Here is a 15,755-nt window from a genome sequence, read left to right as displayed (position 1 = left end):
CAAAAAATAAACTCACAAAACTTGCCTTCAAAGCTATTCAAAACTGGAATCTTTAAAAATAAACAACCCCATGCATTAACCTATCAGTTATTCAAACTTGTACAGTAATTAACACAATGTTAACGTTAAACGTTAATTTAACAATAATTGTTAAAGTTTGGCTTTTTCTTTATTGTCATAACATTTCTTTCTCCTATGAAGGCTAGCATATAGCTGCAAATGCCAGTAAGATAAAGTAAAATAAACATGGGTTTTGTCGTAAAGGTAGAATGGACATGGGGCCTGCCTTGCAAACAAGATGTCCCTAGTATGATCCCAAGCTTTCAACAGTTTATTTATAAACTTACTTTCAATCATTGGGCAACCTAAGCTAGGTTTGCATACAAGCTACCAACACAAAATGTCAGTGTAACATCTCCTTCCAAACTAAAAATTTTAGCGAAAAAACATTTTTTTAGTTTCACTTGGTCTCCATGCACGACTTCTAAGTCCTGCCTGTAATATCCAAATCTAGTAACCAGGATTTTTAAACTTCGTTGTAAACATGCTTAATAAATAGGGTTAAACTACACTAAATATTGACTTTACAACAACTTACTTCTTTCATGAAGATCTTCTGAATTTCTAAAGTGACGTCTAAATGGCCCATTGATTAAAGATCTTGTTGCTCCTGCTGCTGCTGTTGCTGATGAAGCTAAGCCATCATCTGTTACTGCTATTGTTGGTGTTGTGGCCATGGCTGCTGTGTCTGTCTATTATGCTGTTGCTCTATTCTTAACTGTTGTTGTTGCTGCAATGCGCAATCTTGCAAAAACAGCATTTTTTAAAAATTAAACAACTTTATCCAGGCTGTCAAGTGACCTTTTTTCAAAAAGTAGGAAAAAATAGGAACTACTTTTGCAAGAAAAGTAGGAAAAAAGTAGGAAAAAGTAGGAACTTTTCCCTCAAAAGTAGGAATACATAATACTTATTTTTTAGACACAGGTCCAGGAAACATAGCTTGAAACAGAGCAGGAGTGCAATCACATGTTCTGTATGGATACCCACTTGAAGCTACCTTAAGGGCCCAGAAGATTTCAGCCTTTTGTACCTGTTCCTTGTGTGATGGATGTACTTGCATACAGATAGATTTATCCCCACAACCCTGAGAGCTGCTTGGCTTTTGGGCACTTCCAAACAAACGCTTTTGTGAATTATCATGCATGTATTTCATGTTTTCCTTGTGTTTTTATCCATCTGCATGACTTATAAGTTGATTAGCACCAGAATTACTACAAGATGGACTTCATTCAGACAGTACAATATCTTGCAAACTCATTGCCGGTATCTCTCTTGCACCATGATCCCAATGTTTTTCCACTGTTGTCCAACTTCTCCATCCATGAAGGGTTAAACTTTGTTTTCCCACTAGGAATTTTAGCACTTATAGTGTATCTATGATAATTAAGTTTCAAGCAAAGCTACCCTGATAAAGAAGTATACATGTAATTAGATGCTGTTCATTTTGGTGTATCATCAAATAAGTGGTCAGAGGTCTTCTGTGTATCGATATAAAAATGGTAATTATATTGTGCATGTTATATCCTTAAGCAGAAGACCAAATTTATTTAGTGATACACCAACTTGTTGTACAAGATTAATACTAGTATATAAAGCAGTGTAAATGCTCTGCTACAGCTACATTGTGAAACCTTTAAATTGACAATAGGGTGCAGTTATAATGACTTAAGTTACATTCAAAATGACTGGTCATTGCAGAGCAGATTATGCAACTGGAGATAGGACCTTATCACCTGACATCTTTTATGACAGCATTGATTGGGCAATGAAACAGTTGCACTACATTGTTTATTCCAGTTTCAAATAATGGCTTTTACATTATTGATGACTTTGCGGGAGTGTAACACCTTGAAGTTACCTCACTAGCAATGGCATCATTAGACAAGAATTGTGTTTGTCAGAAACACAATGCCCACTATTGCGCAGCTTTGAAATAAAATTTCAATATATCATTTGACAGGTTTAGAAATTATCTCCCTTTTAAAGCTTATTACTTCCCTTGGATTGTATTTTTTTACTTTTGACCTTGAAGGATGACCTTCACCTTTCACCACTAAAAATGTGCAGCTTCATGAGATACACATGCATGCCAAATATCAAGTTGCTATCTTCAATATTGCAAAAGTTATGGCCCATATTAAAGTTTTCGGACGGACACACACACACAGACAGACAGACAAACGGACTGACAGTACAACTGCAATATGCCACCCTACCGGGAGCATAAAAATGTATCAGGGCATTTAGGCTCTGTGCATTTATCTTTAATTACTAAACATGATGTACCTATGATATCAATAGAACATCATATCCGTTATCATGTAATACAGAATTTATTACATTATATTTGTAAATGATGAAAACTCGGCAAAGCATCAGTTTTATCTTTTTTCCAATAACTTGTGTAATAAATTCCATATTACATAACCACTCATACAATACATGTATCTCTATATCTCTACATTCCAAACAGCAATATCATGTAAACATGCATAAGGTTTGGTCAAATTGTTGTCAATGGAAACAAAATAAAACTGGAATAAACAATGGGTTCCCTCAGCTCTTGCATCACTGGGAACTGTGTAAGGTAGTGAAGTCTGCAGTGTACAAATGCTAAGGAAGTAAACAAGGCACTATTGTTACTTCAAAAAAAAACTTGGCAATAATTTTAAAAGTTACATAAGAAATAAATATTTATGCTCCTGAAGAGGTGCTAGCAGACAGTCAGCATGGGTTGTCAGGTCTCATCTAGATGAATGCACATTAACAGGGATACAGTCATGCCATAGATTCATTCATCCTGCAAGTTTACTAAATTAACTCTTTAAAAAAAAAAAATTCTCCATTGAAAATGAAAAAGTAGGAATAGTAGGAAGATTTGGTAAAAAAATAGGAAAAAGTAGGATCCTGATGAAAAAGTAGGAAATAGTAGGAAAAAGTAGGAAAAAGTATGACCGCTTGACAGCCTGTTTATCTCTATATCTCACAACAACAAAATTAAGTGGTTAAACAAATGCATAACATAATGCGCCTTCCATTTTATATCCAGGTGTACATGATATTATACACATTGTTCCTATACGTTTTCACAGAGCTTTTATGAATGAATATTTTCACCATTAACATACAAACAACTCGGATTTGTTGTTTGTTGAATTATGGGGACACAAAATAAAATGGAATAACTAATTTTGTTTTTCATTACATTATATGCGTATTGCAATACCATACAATATATATGTACTACAATATATTGGTATAATATTGGGTAATATAATTCTTTATTTGCATTTGCCGCTGTTTTAAACAGTATTTCAGTCATATAAATGCCATCAGTTAACATACTCACCCTTTTTTTTTGGGGGGGGGGGGCTATTCTGGTTATATTTGGTTGATCTAAATAACTGCCTTTCGTGAATCAGAGGTACGATATGAATGACCGTGGCAATAATTTCATGACTAATCACAGCCGATGTTATATGGCTTGGCTAAAGGTCAAACCTGTCATTTTCAGTTGTTTAGTCCAGCACTTTACAAACTGAATTAGCTAGCTCAGTTATGTCCATCATTGCATAATGCAATCATAAAAGTTGTGCTACATTTATGCATTTTGCGATACAATATGATTTAATGAAGTGAGGATAAAAGCATAAAGCAACACAATATAACTAAAGCTCAGCATAACATAAGTAAACCATGAAATGTGTTTGTCAGAAACACTGTCCCCTTCTGCGCCGATTTTGTTTAGTTTTTTTGACATTTGACTTTGAAGGATGACCTTGACCTTTTACCACTCAAAATGTGCAACTCCATGAGATACACATGCATGCCAAATATGAAGTTGCTATCTTCAATATAGCCAAAGTTATTGCAAAATGTTAAAGTTGGCGCAAACCAACAGACCAACCAACCAAAAGACAGGGCAAAAACAATATGTCCCCCACTATAGTGGGTGGGTGACATAAAAAGCATAAATACGCATTTGATTGAACAAACACAAAACATTTTGATTTCAAAATTCTTGAATAAAAATACGCATAAAAAGTAAGCCAACTTTGATCATTTTGTCACTTTACAAAAAGTACATGTAAAATACATCAATATTTGATAGTCGTCATCCAACACTTGTCCAACATGTCAGGTTTTGAAGTGGCCAGTCAATGGCTTTTTAAAGAATATAATATTTCGATGAACTTGTGATCTATGCTATTTTTACCTTTACTAAACCAATGTTTAGAAGAAGAGCACCGCACTGCGCATGCAGACTGCTCATCTATTTTTCTTTTTAAAGGTGTAGGGACCTATCTCAATTTCAATCACAAAGTAGGGAGGGGTGGAGTGGAGAGGGGTGTATAGTGTGGGGGTGTGGTCATTTATTACATTATCTTCCAAAAATGCCAAAAAAAAAATGCAAAAAAAAAAATTATTTATTTGTTTTGGGGGGGGGGGGATTCTTGGGTGTGATGGTTGGACGGTATTTCAAAAATAAAATAATAATAAATATTTGTTTTTTAACCATGTTCAAAAAATGGGGGGGGGAGGGTTGGGGGTATAGTGTGAGGGTGTGGTGGTCATTTGTTAGATGATCTTAATAAAAAAAGGGGGGGGGGGATTCGGGGGAAGGGGGGGGGGGCAGGGGCGTGGGGGATGGTTTGGGTGGAGTCTATTGTGGTATGTCAGGTAAGAGTTGTTTTGTCAAAGTATCAATCAAATCTAATCATGAATAAAGAAGTTATGGCAATTTTAGCAAAATTTAATAATTTGACCTTGTCTCTCAAGGGTCAAGGTAAAATTCAACTTGCCAGGTACAGTACCCTCATGATAGCATGAAAGTATTTGAAGTTTGAAAGCAATAGCCTTGATACTTTAGAAGTAAAGTGGATCTTAACACAAAATTAACCATATATTCAAAGTTACTAAGTCAAAAAAGGGCCATAATTTTGTAAAAATGACAACCAGAGTTATGCAACTTGTCCTTCACTGTCCCCTTATGATAGTTTGTCAGTCTTCCAAGTATGAAAGCAATATCTATGATACTTTAGGGGTAAAGTGGACCAAAACACAAAACTTAACCAAATTTTCAATTTTCTAAGTATAAAGGGCCCATAATTGCGTCAAAATGCCAGTCAGAGTAACATTACTTTCCCTGCACAGTCCCCTTATAATAGGTAGTAAGTGTTGCAATTATGAAAGCAATAGCTTTGATACTTTAGGAATAACGTGGACCAAAACACAAAACTTAACCAAATTTTAAATTTTCTAAGTATAAAAAGGGCACATAATTCTGTCAAAATGCCAGTCAGAGTAACATAACTTTGCATGCACAGTCACCTTATGATAGTTAGTAATTGTTGCAAGTATGAAAGCAATAGCTTTGATACTGTAGGAATAAAGTGGACCTAAACACAAAACTTAACAAAAAAATTCAATTTTCTAAGCATAAAAAGGGCACATAATTCTGTCAAAATGCAAGCCAGAGTTATCTAACTTTGCCTGCCCAGTCCCCTCATGATAGTTAGTAAGTGTACCAAGTTTGAAAGCAATAGCATTGATACTTTATGAGAAAAGTGGACCTAAACGCAAAACTTAACCGGACGCCAAGCTGATGACAATAGCTCATAATTTTTTTTTTCAAAAAATAGTTGAGCTAAAAACTGTCAAAGTAATTTCGAATGAGGAAAACATACTTTTGTGACTGTCAAATAATTGTTTAATCATACAAAAGTGTACTTTAATAATATGTTTCTCATTATATCATTATATTGTAATAATTTCTAATAAAAATAAAGTATTACAATAACGAATTCCCAAAACCATCAACGATATTCTACAGAGGACAAAGGTTTGTTCTTGATAACGTATAAAACAATATTCACGTTTTCAATAAGGGATTAAATTCAAAATAGAAAGTGCCTTAGTGACTCCATTTTTTCCCTATGTGTCTTGACAAGTCTTGGACACTACAACATGTTAATGACTAAGACCTTCAAACATTGGTGTAAAATGTGCAATTGTAAAAACATGAATTGATGATTTTTTTTAAGAACACAAATTTAAATCAGGGAGTAAAATATGAATTGCCATTAAAATTATCTGATATAATGCCTTTTTTCCAATATATTTACGTAAGTGAAATATGAAACTATGAAACTTTAGGGTGATAATTAGCTGTGGAGGCCAAAACTTCTGCAAGTGAATTTATATCTGAGATCAATATCTATTTAGATCTTTATCTCTCTTACTGCAATGGATTATAATAATGTTAATTTGATATTAAGCTGCAATGGCTTACATTTTTGCAAGATTTGTTTTATGGACGTTTTTGTTTTCGTCTAGAGAAATATATATATAAATTAAATCAAAATGTATAAAAGAAGTTTAGTATAAAAAAAGTTTATCTACTATTTATATTGTGATATTTTAACAATGTCATGTAACAACAAGTTATACAGGTCAACATCATACATGCCATAATTTTTCAGACCAATTCCGGGACATTGAGTTAAATTGTCCGGGACTTTTGCCGATTTTCCGGGACATGTATAAAATGTAGCGATATTAATAGACATATGCATTTTTGGTACGTTTATTTTTTGTTTCGCATCGTTAATTGCAAAAGTTAGAAAGCCTATCCGAAATACACTTGATCTATTAACGTCAAATTAAACATTACTACTTCCGTTACTCGATACAAGCCACGTGTTTTCAGTGTAAGCGTTCTAAACATAGATGGTTACGTAACTACCTTATTGTTATTAAGACCGGTGTGTAACGCGTAGTGGTTGATACACCTTTATTCATTTTTAACATTTATATAATAAAAATTACAACAATACAGTACCGTTAGATCGTCAACTCAAATCAATTCACAATACATACAACCAATCACAATAAAACAAATACAACAAAACAGTACAGGTAGATTGTCAACTTAAAATCCGGCCAGTCACACATTAATTTTTTACTCATCGATGTTGGACTTTAGATGTGTGAACAACTATCCTTTGCTCTTACGCAGCGGGAAATAATGACGTAGTAGATTAAAGTCAATTAACAACCACATTGAACAATGCCGCCTTTTCAGTTTGACCGCGAGTTCACCGGAGACAATCGATATGATAACAGGACCCCTATTAATTGATCGATTTTGACACGTAGCGTAGTCTGCCTATTCGGGTAGGCATTGTCATGGAGACGCTGCAGATATACACAGATTCGAGTTGCAGTTAAGCCTAAGATAAGGTACATGTATATATGGATTTTGTTAATTCCGGGACATTTGACAGATTTCCGGAACAGCGGGACAAGTTCTTCATTTCCGGGACTGTCCCGGACAATCCGGGACGTATGGCATGTATGTCAACATCATGTTAAATGGACCAAGGCAAACAATTACTTTAATAATCATTGTGTTATTTAAATATTTAAAACAAAAAGTTTGCACCAAGATCTTAATTTAAACGGACCATGTGCCATCTTACCTGTCTAACATTCCCATCTTGCCCAGACCACCAAAGCCCATGAGGCCTTGAACCTGACCCTGACGCAAAAGCGAGTACTGGGGCGAGTTGTAGGACTTCATCGTCATAGAAACGGCTCTGTACAGAGGACAGACCTGCTGTTGCGCCAGCAGTGGAATGGATCCGGATGAGATATTGTGCTGTGACATAAGTAGTGGATTGGCTAAGCAACACGGCAAGCCGATTGGCTCTGAGAGACAACCTAGAAAGAAGAGTGGGAGCTTTTTAGTTCAAATGTGTACATGTATTAATTTAAATCATTTATTGACAAACTTCAATACATGCCAAAATCTGTGAAAAGGTCCTTTTAATGATTTTTTTTTCTGATTAAATTACAGTTTTAAAGAAATTCATATTTTTGTTGTTGCACTACTAATTTATTAGTTTTCAAGCATATGCATTAGTGTTTTCGATGCATTATGCAATACAATATATAAATGATATATACTGAATTATAAAATTTGCAATTATATGTTTTGTATATATTGTTTTCTTAGTAACTTTATCAATATATCTATGTTTCTTACATGAATGAAGAGAGGGATTACATTAGGCAGATACAACATTCAAAATTACAAGTAACGTTCTAAACTCCACTACACAATATTAAAACAAACCATACTGAGCAGAAGTTAAAACGGCTAACTCCATCCCTGCTCCTGATTTAGCTGTTGCTGAGTGATCAAGGTTTGGTTGCATGGATACTGCTGGTAGCTAAATATGAAGCGCTGGTTTGGCTTCGTGTAAAGCTGTGCGCCATCAGAGAGAGATCTGTGACAATTGTTGTACCATGGGGCATCATGCTGTGAAAGAAAATAATCTACGGTTACATGGCTTCTTATGTATCACGTACGGTCAGAGAGTGTAGCTTAAACCAAATATATATTCACTACTCTGTATCACATCGTTCAGATTCAGTATGAAGCCCTGAAACAAATTTATGTTACCCAGTACATGTTTCATTTAACAGTATCAAACTTATAATAAGGCAAAATTAGCTACACTGCATGACGTCATCATGTTTATTTCCATGACGCCATTTAGTTTAAACCTATTTACTTTAGCTCGATTGCATAGAAAGCCTTAGGCTTATATAAACGCTCTCGAGTCTGTTTCCTAGGACTAGAACCAGTACTTGGTGTCTTTTGGGGAGATCTAAAGAACACTTCCACTTTGGGGATTGAACCCGTGACCTCCCAGTTGCTAGGCGGACACCATATCTATTACACCACGGCGACCTTATGACGCCATTTAACAACTCTAGAAGATGTAAAACTTGAGTATAAGTACTATTAATTTAAAAAATGTTGTCATTAGCTACCGGTACTTTACAATAATCACATGCAAAGACAAAAAGCTTTATATTGATTATTTGAATCATGTGCTTTTCTTCAAGGGCACATAACTCTGCAACAAATAGTGTGACATAGACAAAATGTAAGTCTTGCACTTCCAGGTAGTATGAACAACATACATAGAAAGTTTCATGTTGATATGCAAAAAACTAAACGATCAGTTCAGGACACGAGTATACATAAATTTACAAAGATGTTTCAGACCAAGATTTGTCTAAATTTAAGGGCACAAAACTAATATAATATTACAACATATGAAAACAATGCCTTGAACTTTTACATGGTGTAAACAACGTATAAATAATTTTCTATGTTAAAAGGCGGAAAACTACGCGACACAAAGTACACATGTACAATGTGGCAGGCATACATACCTACCGATAGATTGATTCAAATATATCCATGCAAACCAACCCAAGCAAACTTACTTTGAGGAGTATATTGGTTTCAGAATATCAGTTATGCAGTTTCAAACTGCCACTCTTCGATATGATACAGGGTATGTTACTTTATATTGGGCACAAAGCATAGCTTGGCCAATCAAAACCTTTATCTGTGAGAAAACCATCTCCACTTTATGGTGATGAGACAAACTATTATAAATTAAAAAAAAAATCCCCTGACCTACCAACCAACTGACAGAGTGACTCCTATATACCAATCATTATGGAACCTGACCTTACTTTCATCCTTTCACTTTCTTTATCTCTAATACCAATCACTATTACTAGTATTACTATGAACAGCAATGGGTTGTTTCACATACAAGCCTGCTAAACCCTGACCAAATTGCTAAGTTTTATATGATAATCGCTTGTTTCAAACGCTAATGACAATCTTGGATATACCCAGTCTCAAGCTTGGTTTGTGAGGGGTTAATAATTGTAAATTGAGATTCCCACCTGATATGCCATGTTGATCTACTGCTATTGGGAAGAGCCCGACAAGAGCTGTTGTCCAGGGGCATCATAACAACACATTGGGGCTAATGAGGCTTGTGCTAGGGGGCGGCTGGTGGACATCTTTGCGAGATTCGAACCAGGTTGATATTGGGCCTAGGATCCTGTTCCTCCTAAAAATCATGTTCTACGCACTGGCTCTGTTCATTAGCTCTGCGAGGTATTCCTGGAATGGAACCATGTTGATTGCCGCGTTGTCAAATAATTGAAGAGCTACAAAGGAATACATTTGAGCATAGAGGTGAGATTTAAGACCAACCTCATAGGAAGAGTGCTTTAAATACTTTACCCAACTTACCATATTGAAAAAACTGAAATTTGCAAAAATGTTAATGTTCATAAATAGTTGTATCTTTGCATTACAAATTAAATACTTGCACATATTTGAAATAGGTAAAGTTTAATTTAAGGGTGGTACACAACATTTAAATTAAAATCAGAGGTAGATTTTCCCGTCCGTTTATCAAGTATATATGGTATAACATCATTATAAAGCATGTGAAAAGTTGTAATTAACCAGTCAATAAACAAATAATTCACCAAAGGTGTGTGTATCAATATAAGTATTAACAATTACTACACATTTAATTTAATCCAATTTATTAAGCACGATACTAAAACAACCTAAGGTTTATGGAGACACTTTTGAGCCTGTTTTCTGGCTAGAAGGATTACTTTATGTCTTTGGAGGACTCCTTATAAGAATGCTCCAAGAGTGAGGATCCAAGCCTGACCTCCCAGTCGCTAGGAAGACAACATGTCTACTATGTCACACCAACAGTACATTTGAAAGCCTTGTACAGGGATAGGCTATTGATGCTGAAGCAGCTATTTGTTCTTATTGGGTCTTATCCTGTGGCTTTCTTTCTTCCTTGATCATGATCAAATTTTGGGCACTCTTGTTGTAAGCAAGACAACTAGACCTTTAAACATTGAAGCAAAAGTTTAGTATTTTTGTTAGTCAAATTCATTGCTTTACAAGTATTTAAAAAAAATGTTTAATTATATATTCATTAAAAATGCAACAATGTTCAATATCAAAAAACAAAGTACATGTTTATGACATGATATTTTGTGGATTTGTTGAATCAGAAATATTTGGTACATCCTAAATTACTGGATTAAATAATAATTAATATAGGTTTTAGACATAATGTTTGTTGATAATTTTATTTCATTTTTGAGCAGATCTACAAATATCCACAAATATTACAGATCAAGAATCAATAATGGCTGTACAGTATCAATTTAAATACTCCCAGGGGGGTGATCATATCCAGAACCTAATTGCTTAGTATACACCACATTAAATACATAACTGCCACCAATTATGCATGAGAAAAGACTCACCTGTTGAGATATAGGGCCACATTGGATTTGGGGAACATGGTCCTCTAAGCTTGAACTGGCAACGGTATGACCCCTGGAAACAAAACAAGACATCTATTTCAAAACATGTATTCCAAAACATAATACCAGTATATATCACCTTAACAAGAGCCGTCTCAAAGACAGCAAAAGCTTCACTACATGTATTCTCCAGCTTTGATAGAATAATGTATGTTTTCTGTCAGTCAACTTATATAAAATTACAACAAGGGCTGTTTGTAAAACATGCATGCCCCCATATGGGATGTCAGTTGTAGTGGCAGCCATTGTGTGAATACGTTTTTTGTCACTGTGATCTTGACCTTTGACCTAGTGACCTGAAAATCAATATGGGTCATTTGCCAGCCATGATCAATGTACCTATGAAGTTTCATGATCCTAGGCCTAATAATTCTTAAGTTATCATCAGGAAACCATTTTACTGTTTTGAGTCACTGTGACCTTGACCTTTGACCTAGTGACCTGAAAATTTATAGGGGTCATCTGCCAGTCATGATCAATGTACATATGAAGTTTCATGATCCTAGGCGTAAGAAGTCTTGAGTTATCATATGGAAACCATTTTACTATTTCGAGTCACTGTGACCTTAACCTTTGACCTAGTGACCTGAAAATCAATAGGGGTCATCTGCCAGTCATGAGCAATTGTAACGGCCAGGGTTACAGAAGCTGTGATAACCCAGCGCAATAACCCCTCCAGAACCAGATACAAATAAACGTGAACAATAAATCAATTTATTTACAACATTAAAATAAACTATTTACAGTATGATATGACTATGAAAAGAAATAAACAACAAAGTATGAACGTTAATGGCCAGTTAACGTAGTCACACTGTAGATGGTAGATGTAGTGGTGGAGCACTATTGAGTGTCACAACCTGAACCTATGTCCAGCCGTCAAATAAGTTTTATAAAAATGACATTGAATAAAAAAATGTGGCTGTTTGTTCCTCCTATTCAAGGGATATTTTTGTCATATATAAGGGAAAAACAAAACAAACGTTTGGCTTAAAGGCTTATTTTCAGCCAAAAAACCAGACACAACTTAATAATGATTTATGTCAACTGTTACCTATGGTATTTACCCAGTTTGACCAATTTCAAACAAACAATTCCCAATGGATGCCTTTCCCCAAAAGGTCAGAAGAATTATTGAAAAACTGACGTTGATGCAGCCCGCAGAGGTTAATCACTGAAAACACTTCCCTCTTTTATGGATTTTTTTGCATAAGTGATGTTTCTTCTCAACAAAAAAAAAATTTAAGCATATCTGGGAAGAAACTTAACGAACATGCATTAAACACCATTTTCCAAGACCATGAATCAATAATACCCAATAAGCGAGTATTTGTTTGAGAAAGTTGGGATTGTCATTAACATTCACTTAGATGATGTTTGTCTTGTTGGCTAATAATGTTTACTAAAACGGCAATGGAAAGTAAACTAAAACTAGAGTTATATTAGTGACAAGTGAATATGCCTTACAGGTCATGTTGCTGTACTGTTGCTGTTGGGAAAGAGATGTTCAGAGAGCAATGAGACCACGGTTGCATCATGAACCTGCCCCCCACGGCTACGGCTGCTTTTTGGGCACAGATTGGTACTAGTTTGACATTTGGCCTGAAATCCCAAACGGTCATGTTTAACGCAGTCAAACTGTTTAGTAGTTTGGTGAGGTTTTCAAGGAAGGGTGCCTTGTTCATTGACATGTTGTCCAATGAAATAATCACCAATGACATACAATTAGACAAAGGAACAAAACACAACAAAGCACTACAAAGTTTATCCATGTGAGCAGTACACTCAAATGCATATGCACAGTCGAGAAAATTACGCCTACTTGCAGAAATTCTGATTGCTTTTAAGCATAGAAAAGACCCAACTTTTCAGACAGTTTATACACCAATGAAACAAAGGACAAGAATGCCGACAAACTTCAACTGTTCAAAGGCTGTGTTACATTTAAGTGCAAAGGCAGACACGGATGATTTGCCAATTTTACCTTCATGCCAGGACCATATTTTTGAGCTGCTACAGACAATCTGGCTGGTGACTATAAAACTTGTCATGATATGAGCCGCGTTATGGGAAAACTGGGCTTAATGCATGTGCTTAAAGTGTCATCCAAGATTAGCCTGTGGTGTCCACACAAACATTTATATAAGGTCATCACGAAAGATAATGTTTGTTGGCAAAATATTAGCCTCATTCTTGGAAAAATGGGCTTCATGCATCTACATAAAGTGTCATACCAGATTAGCCTGTGCAGTCAACACATGCTAATCAAGGACGACATATTCTGCGTTTTTTGTATGTTAAGTTTAAAGAAAGGTTTTTCTTAGCAAAAATCCAGTCTATGCAGAAAGTTTCATATCTGAATAGCCTGTGTGTCATGGACACATATCCATACATACCACCCATACACAGAAAGTGACCCCATGCGTTCAGGCCTGGCTTAGGAGAGAGAGCCTGTTGTTCAGCTGTGCACCAGTCTGTAATTGTACGGGGTCCTGTAGGAAACAGCTAAAAAGTACTGGAATTTTATCTTTTTTTTAAATTGATCCTACACACACAAAAATGCATTTTAGTCGTAGTAGTGTGGTCATTAAGTTAACCTTTTCCTGGCCTTACTGAGTACATATACTTATGCCAGTAACAGACAATTGCCGTACTAGAATCAGAGAGAGAATGGCCATAGAAATTATTTCATAACCATTAAATTATTAAATTAACAAGTTATGAGGCTGACTCAATCCGAAAGCAAAATATGGCTCTTTTTTTTCAAAATACTTAGAAGAAAACAACATCTAGTCAAACAATAATTTGTAACCATTGTTACATAGAATATCCCCCAATGCCACAAGTCTATGAAGCATGAGGTTATATAATGTCTAAGTTTTGTAATTTTTAGAGTATTATGATACAAAATGTACATGCACAACCACGTATGAGATTAAACAATACCTGAAAGTTTGAATGCTTAACGTTGAATTGTAAGTGAACGCCCACAGACATATGAAAAGAGAGACAGACGTCTGTCCAAGGTGATTCCTATATACCCCAATTAGCCGGGGGCAATAATTAATTAATATCTTCACTTCATATTCTCACTCCAGGGGCATATTTGTAAACTGAAAACCTGGACAGGTGATTAATTTCAATTTATGTAAAAATATATTAAATTTTGTTACCTAATAATAAATGAAATGCAGATAATTTTTTTTAAATGTTGCCTGCATTTCAATAATTGTTTTATTTAAATAAAACATCAGTATTTTGTATAATTTATGCAAGGGGTTAATATACAAGTGAAAACAAACAAAAAAGTATGAAAATATGCCCTTACCCCCTATGGTTAAAACTGATATCAAATCAACTCTAATATGCATTTTATTAACTCAGTTTGAACAGTCAAAAACTGCAAAATTCCTGATTGGTAATAAGAACTTTTCTCCAAAAAGGTCAGTAAAGCTGATGTAATGTGAACTAAATGTGCAACTCTAAAGTCTTTAAAAACTGGGCTAAATGCATAAGTGTAGAGTTGTTCCAGATTTGCATGTACAGTCTGCACAAGCTAATCAGCCACGACACTTTCAGCTTTTATGGAATTCTTTGTTTTAAGGTACATTCGGAAAGTGTGGTCACAAATTAGCTTGGACAGACTTAACACGCTTTCGTGGGTAAAACACTTTAGGCACATGCATTAAGCCCTGTTTTCCCAGAGTGCAGCTGAAATACTTCCTGTTTTTGTTGCTGCTGCTGCTGCGACAGGGCCATAGACAGAGATTGTGTGAGTCTTGACGCCAAAGTCACCGCCCTGAACAGGGAATGTAGGCCAACACTGCTCCTCAGGCACAATATTAGAGAGCAACATATGGAGGTCAGTCACGTTAACAGACGAGTCACTCAGCGTCTGCTCTATCTGTGGATCAGATTGTTTCACCTCGAGCGACTCATCGGGACAGGAGTGGAACTCACCAAGGCTCAGCTATTGGAAGTGCTGATGTAGCCGCCTTGCGAGAAGATGTTCATAAGTGACGTGCTGAATTTCTTAAGCGAGTTTTAGTATATGTGCGAAATGATTCAACGATGTTCGTCTTGTTGGCTTATAATTTTATCTGAAAAGGAAATGGAACGTTAACCATAAAAAGTGTTTTTAGTGACAAATGAATAAGCCTTGAATATGAATACTGCTACACCTTTCTTACCATCTAAAATGTGTTTTTACCGCAAGTTATCACTCACAATAGCATTGTAATAATGAATAACATGCACACACAAATTAAATTGAAATGTTTGGGGCTTTAAACAGCAAGGAATACATGGAAAAGTACAGTATGTAGCAAGGTGTCATAATTATATATATATATTTTTTGAAACCGGCATAACTTCAGAAATTTAAAGGTGAGACTATACCACTTTAAATGTCACTGTGACACAATACAACTGTTTCTTAACAAATACTTAAA

At 35.3% G+C, this 15,755-nt stretch overlaps 2 protein-coding genes across 3 annotated transcripts in view; one reads left to right on the top strand and one right to left on the bottom strand.

Moving 5' to 3' along the window:
* Positions 1-15,295, top strand: part of LOC127872545 (uncharacterized) — a 36,132-nt gene extending 20,837 nt beyond the window's left edge. Inside the window, exon 4 of the mRNA XM_052415870.1 lies at positions 15,058-15,295. Within this exon, the coding sequence (XP_052271830.1) occupies positions 15,058-15,295 (238 nt within the window). The remainder of the gene's footprint in view (positions 1-15,057) is intronic.
* The window catches only part of LOC127871207 (uncharacterized), a 617,936-nt gene that overhangs the window by 3,878 nt on the left and 598,303 nt on the right, over positions 1-15,755 (bottom strand). The window contains exons 9-16 of one of the 2 annotated variants that reach the window (XM_052413945.1): positions 13,701-15,404; positions 12,772-12,906; positions 11,245-11,317; positions 10,570-10,638; positions 9,838-10,107; positions 8,203-8,383; positions 7,542-7,782; positions 599-790 (exon numbers count right to left, since the gene is read on the bottom strand). The gene's annotated coding sequence lies outside the window, so the exon portion shown is untranslated. Of the gene's footprint in view, positions 1-598; positions 791-7,541; positions 7,783-8,202; positions 8,384-9,837; positions 10,108-10,569; positions 10,639-10,659; positions 10,818-11,244; positions 11,318-12,771; positions 12,907-13,700; positions 15,405-15,755 lie in introns of those variants that run through there. The other variant, XM_052413947.1, reaches the window with a different exon arrangement.

This window comes from Dreissena polymorpha, chromosome 3 (genome assembly GCF_020536995.1).
Source record: "Dreissena polymorpha isolate Duluth1 chromosome 3, UMN_Dpol_1.0, whole genome shotgun sequence".
Taxonomy (NCBI): Eukaryota; Metazoa; Mollusca; class Bivalvia; order Myida; family Dreissenidae; genus Dreissena; species Dreissena polymorpha.
The sequence above is the reverse complement of the archived record's forward strand: the minus strand, read 5'-3'. Positions and strand labels throughout refer to the sequence as shown.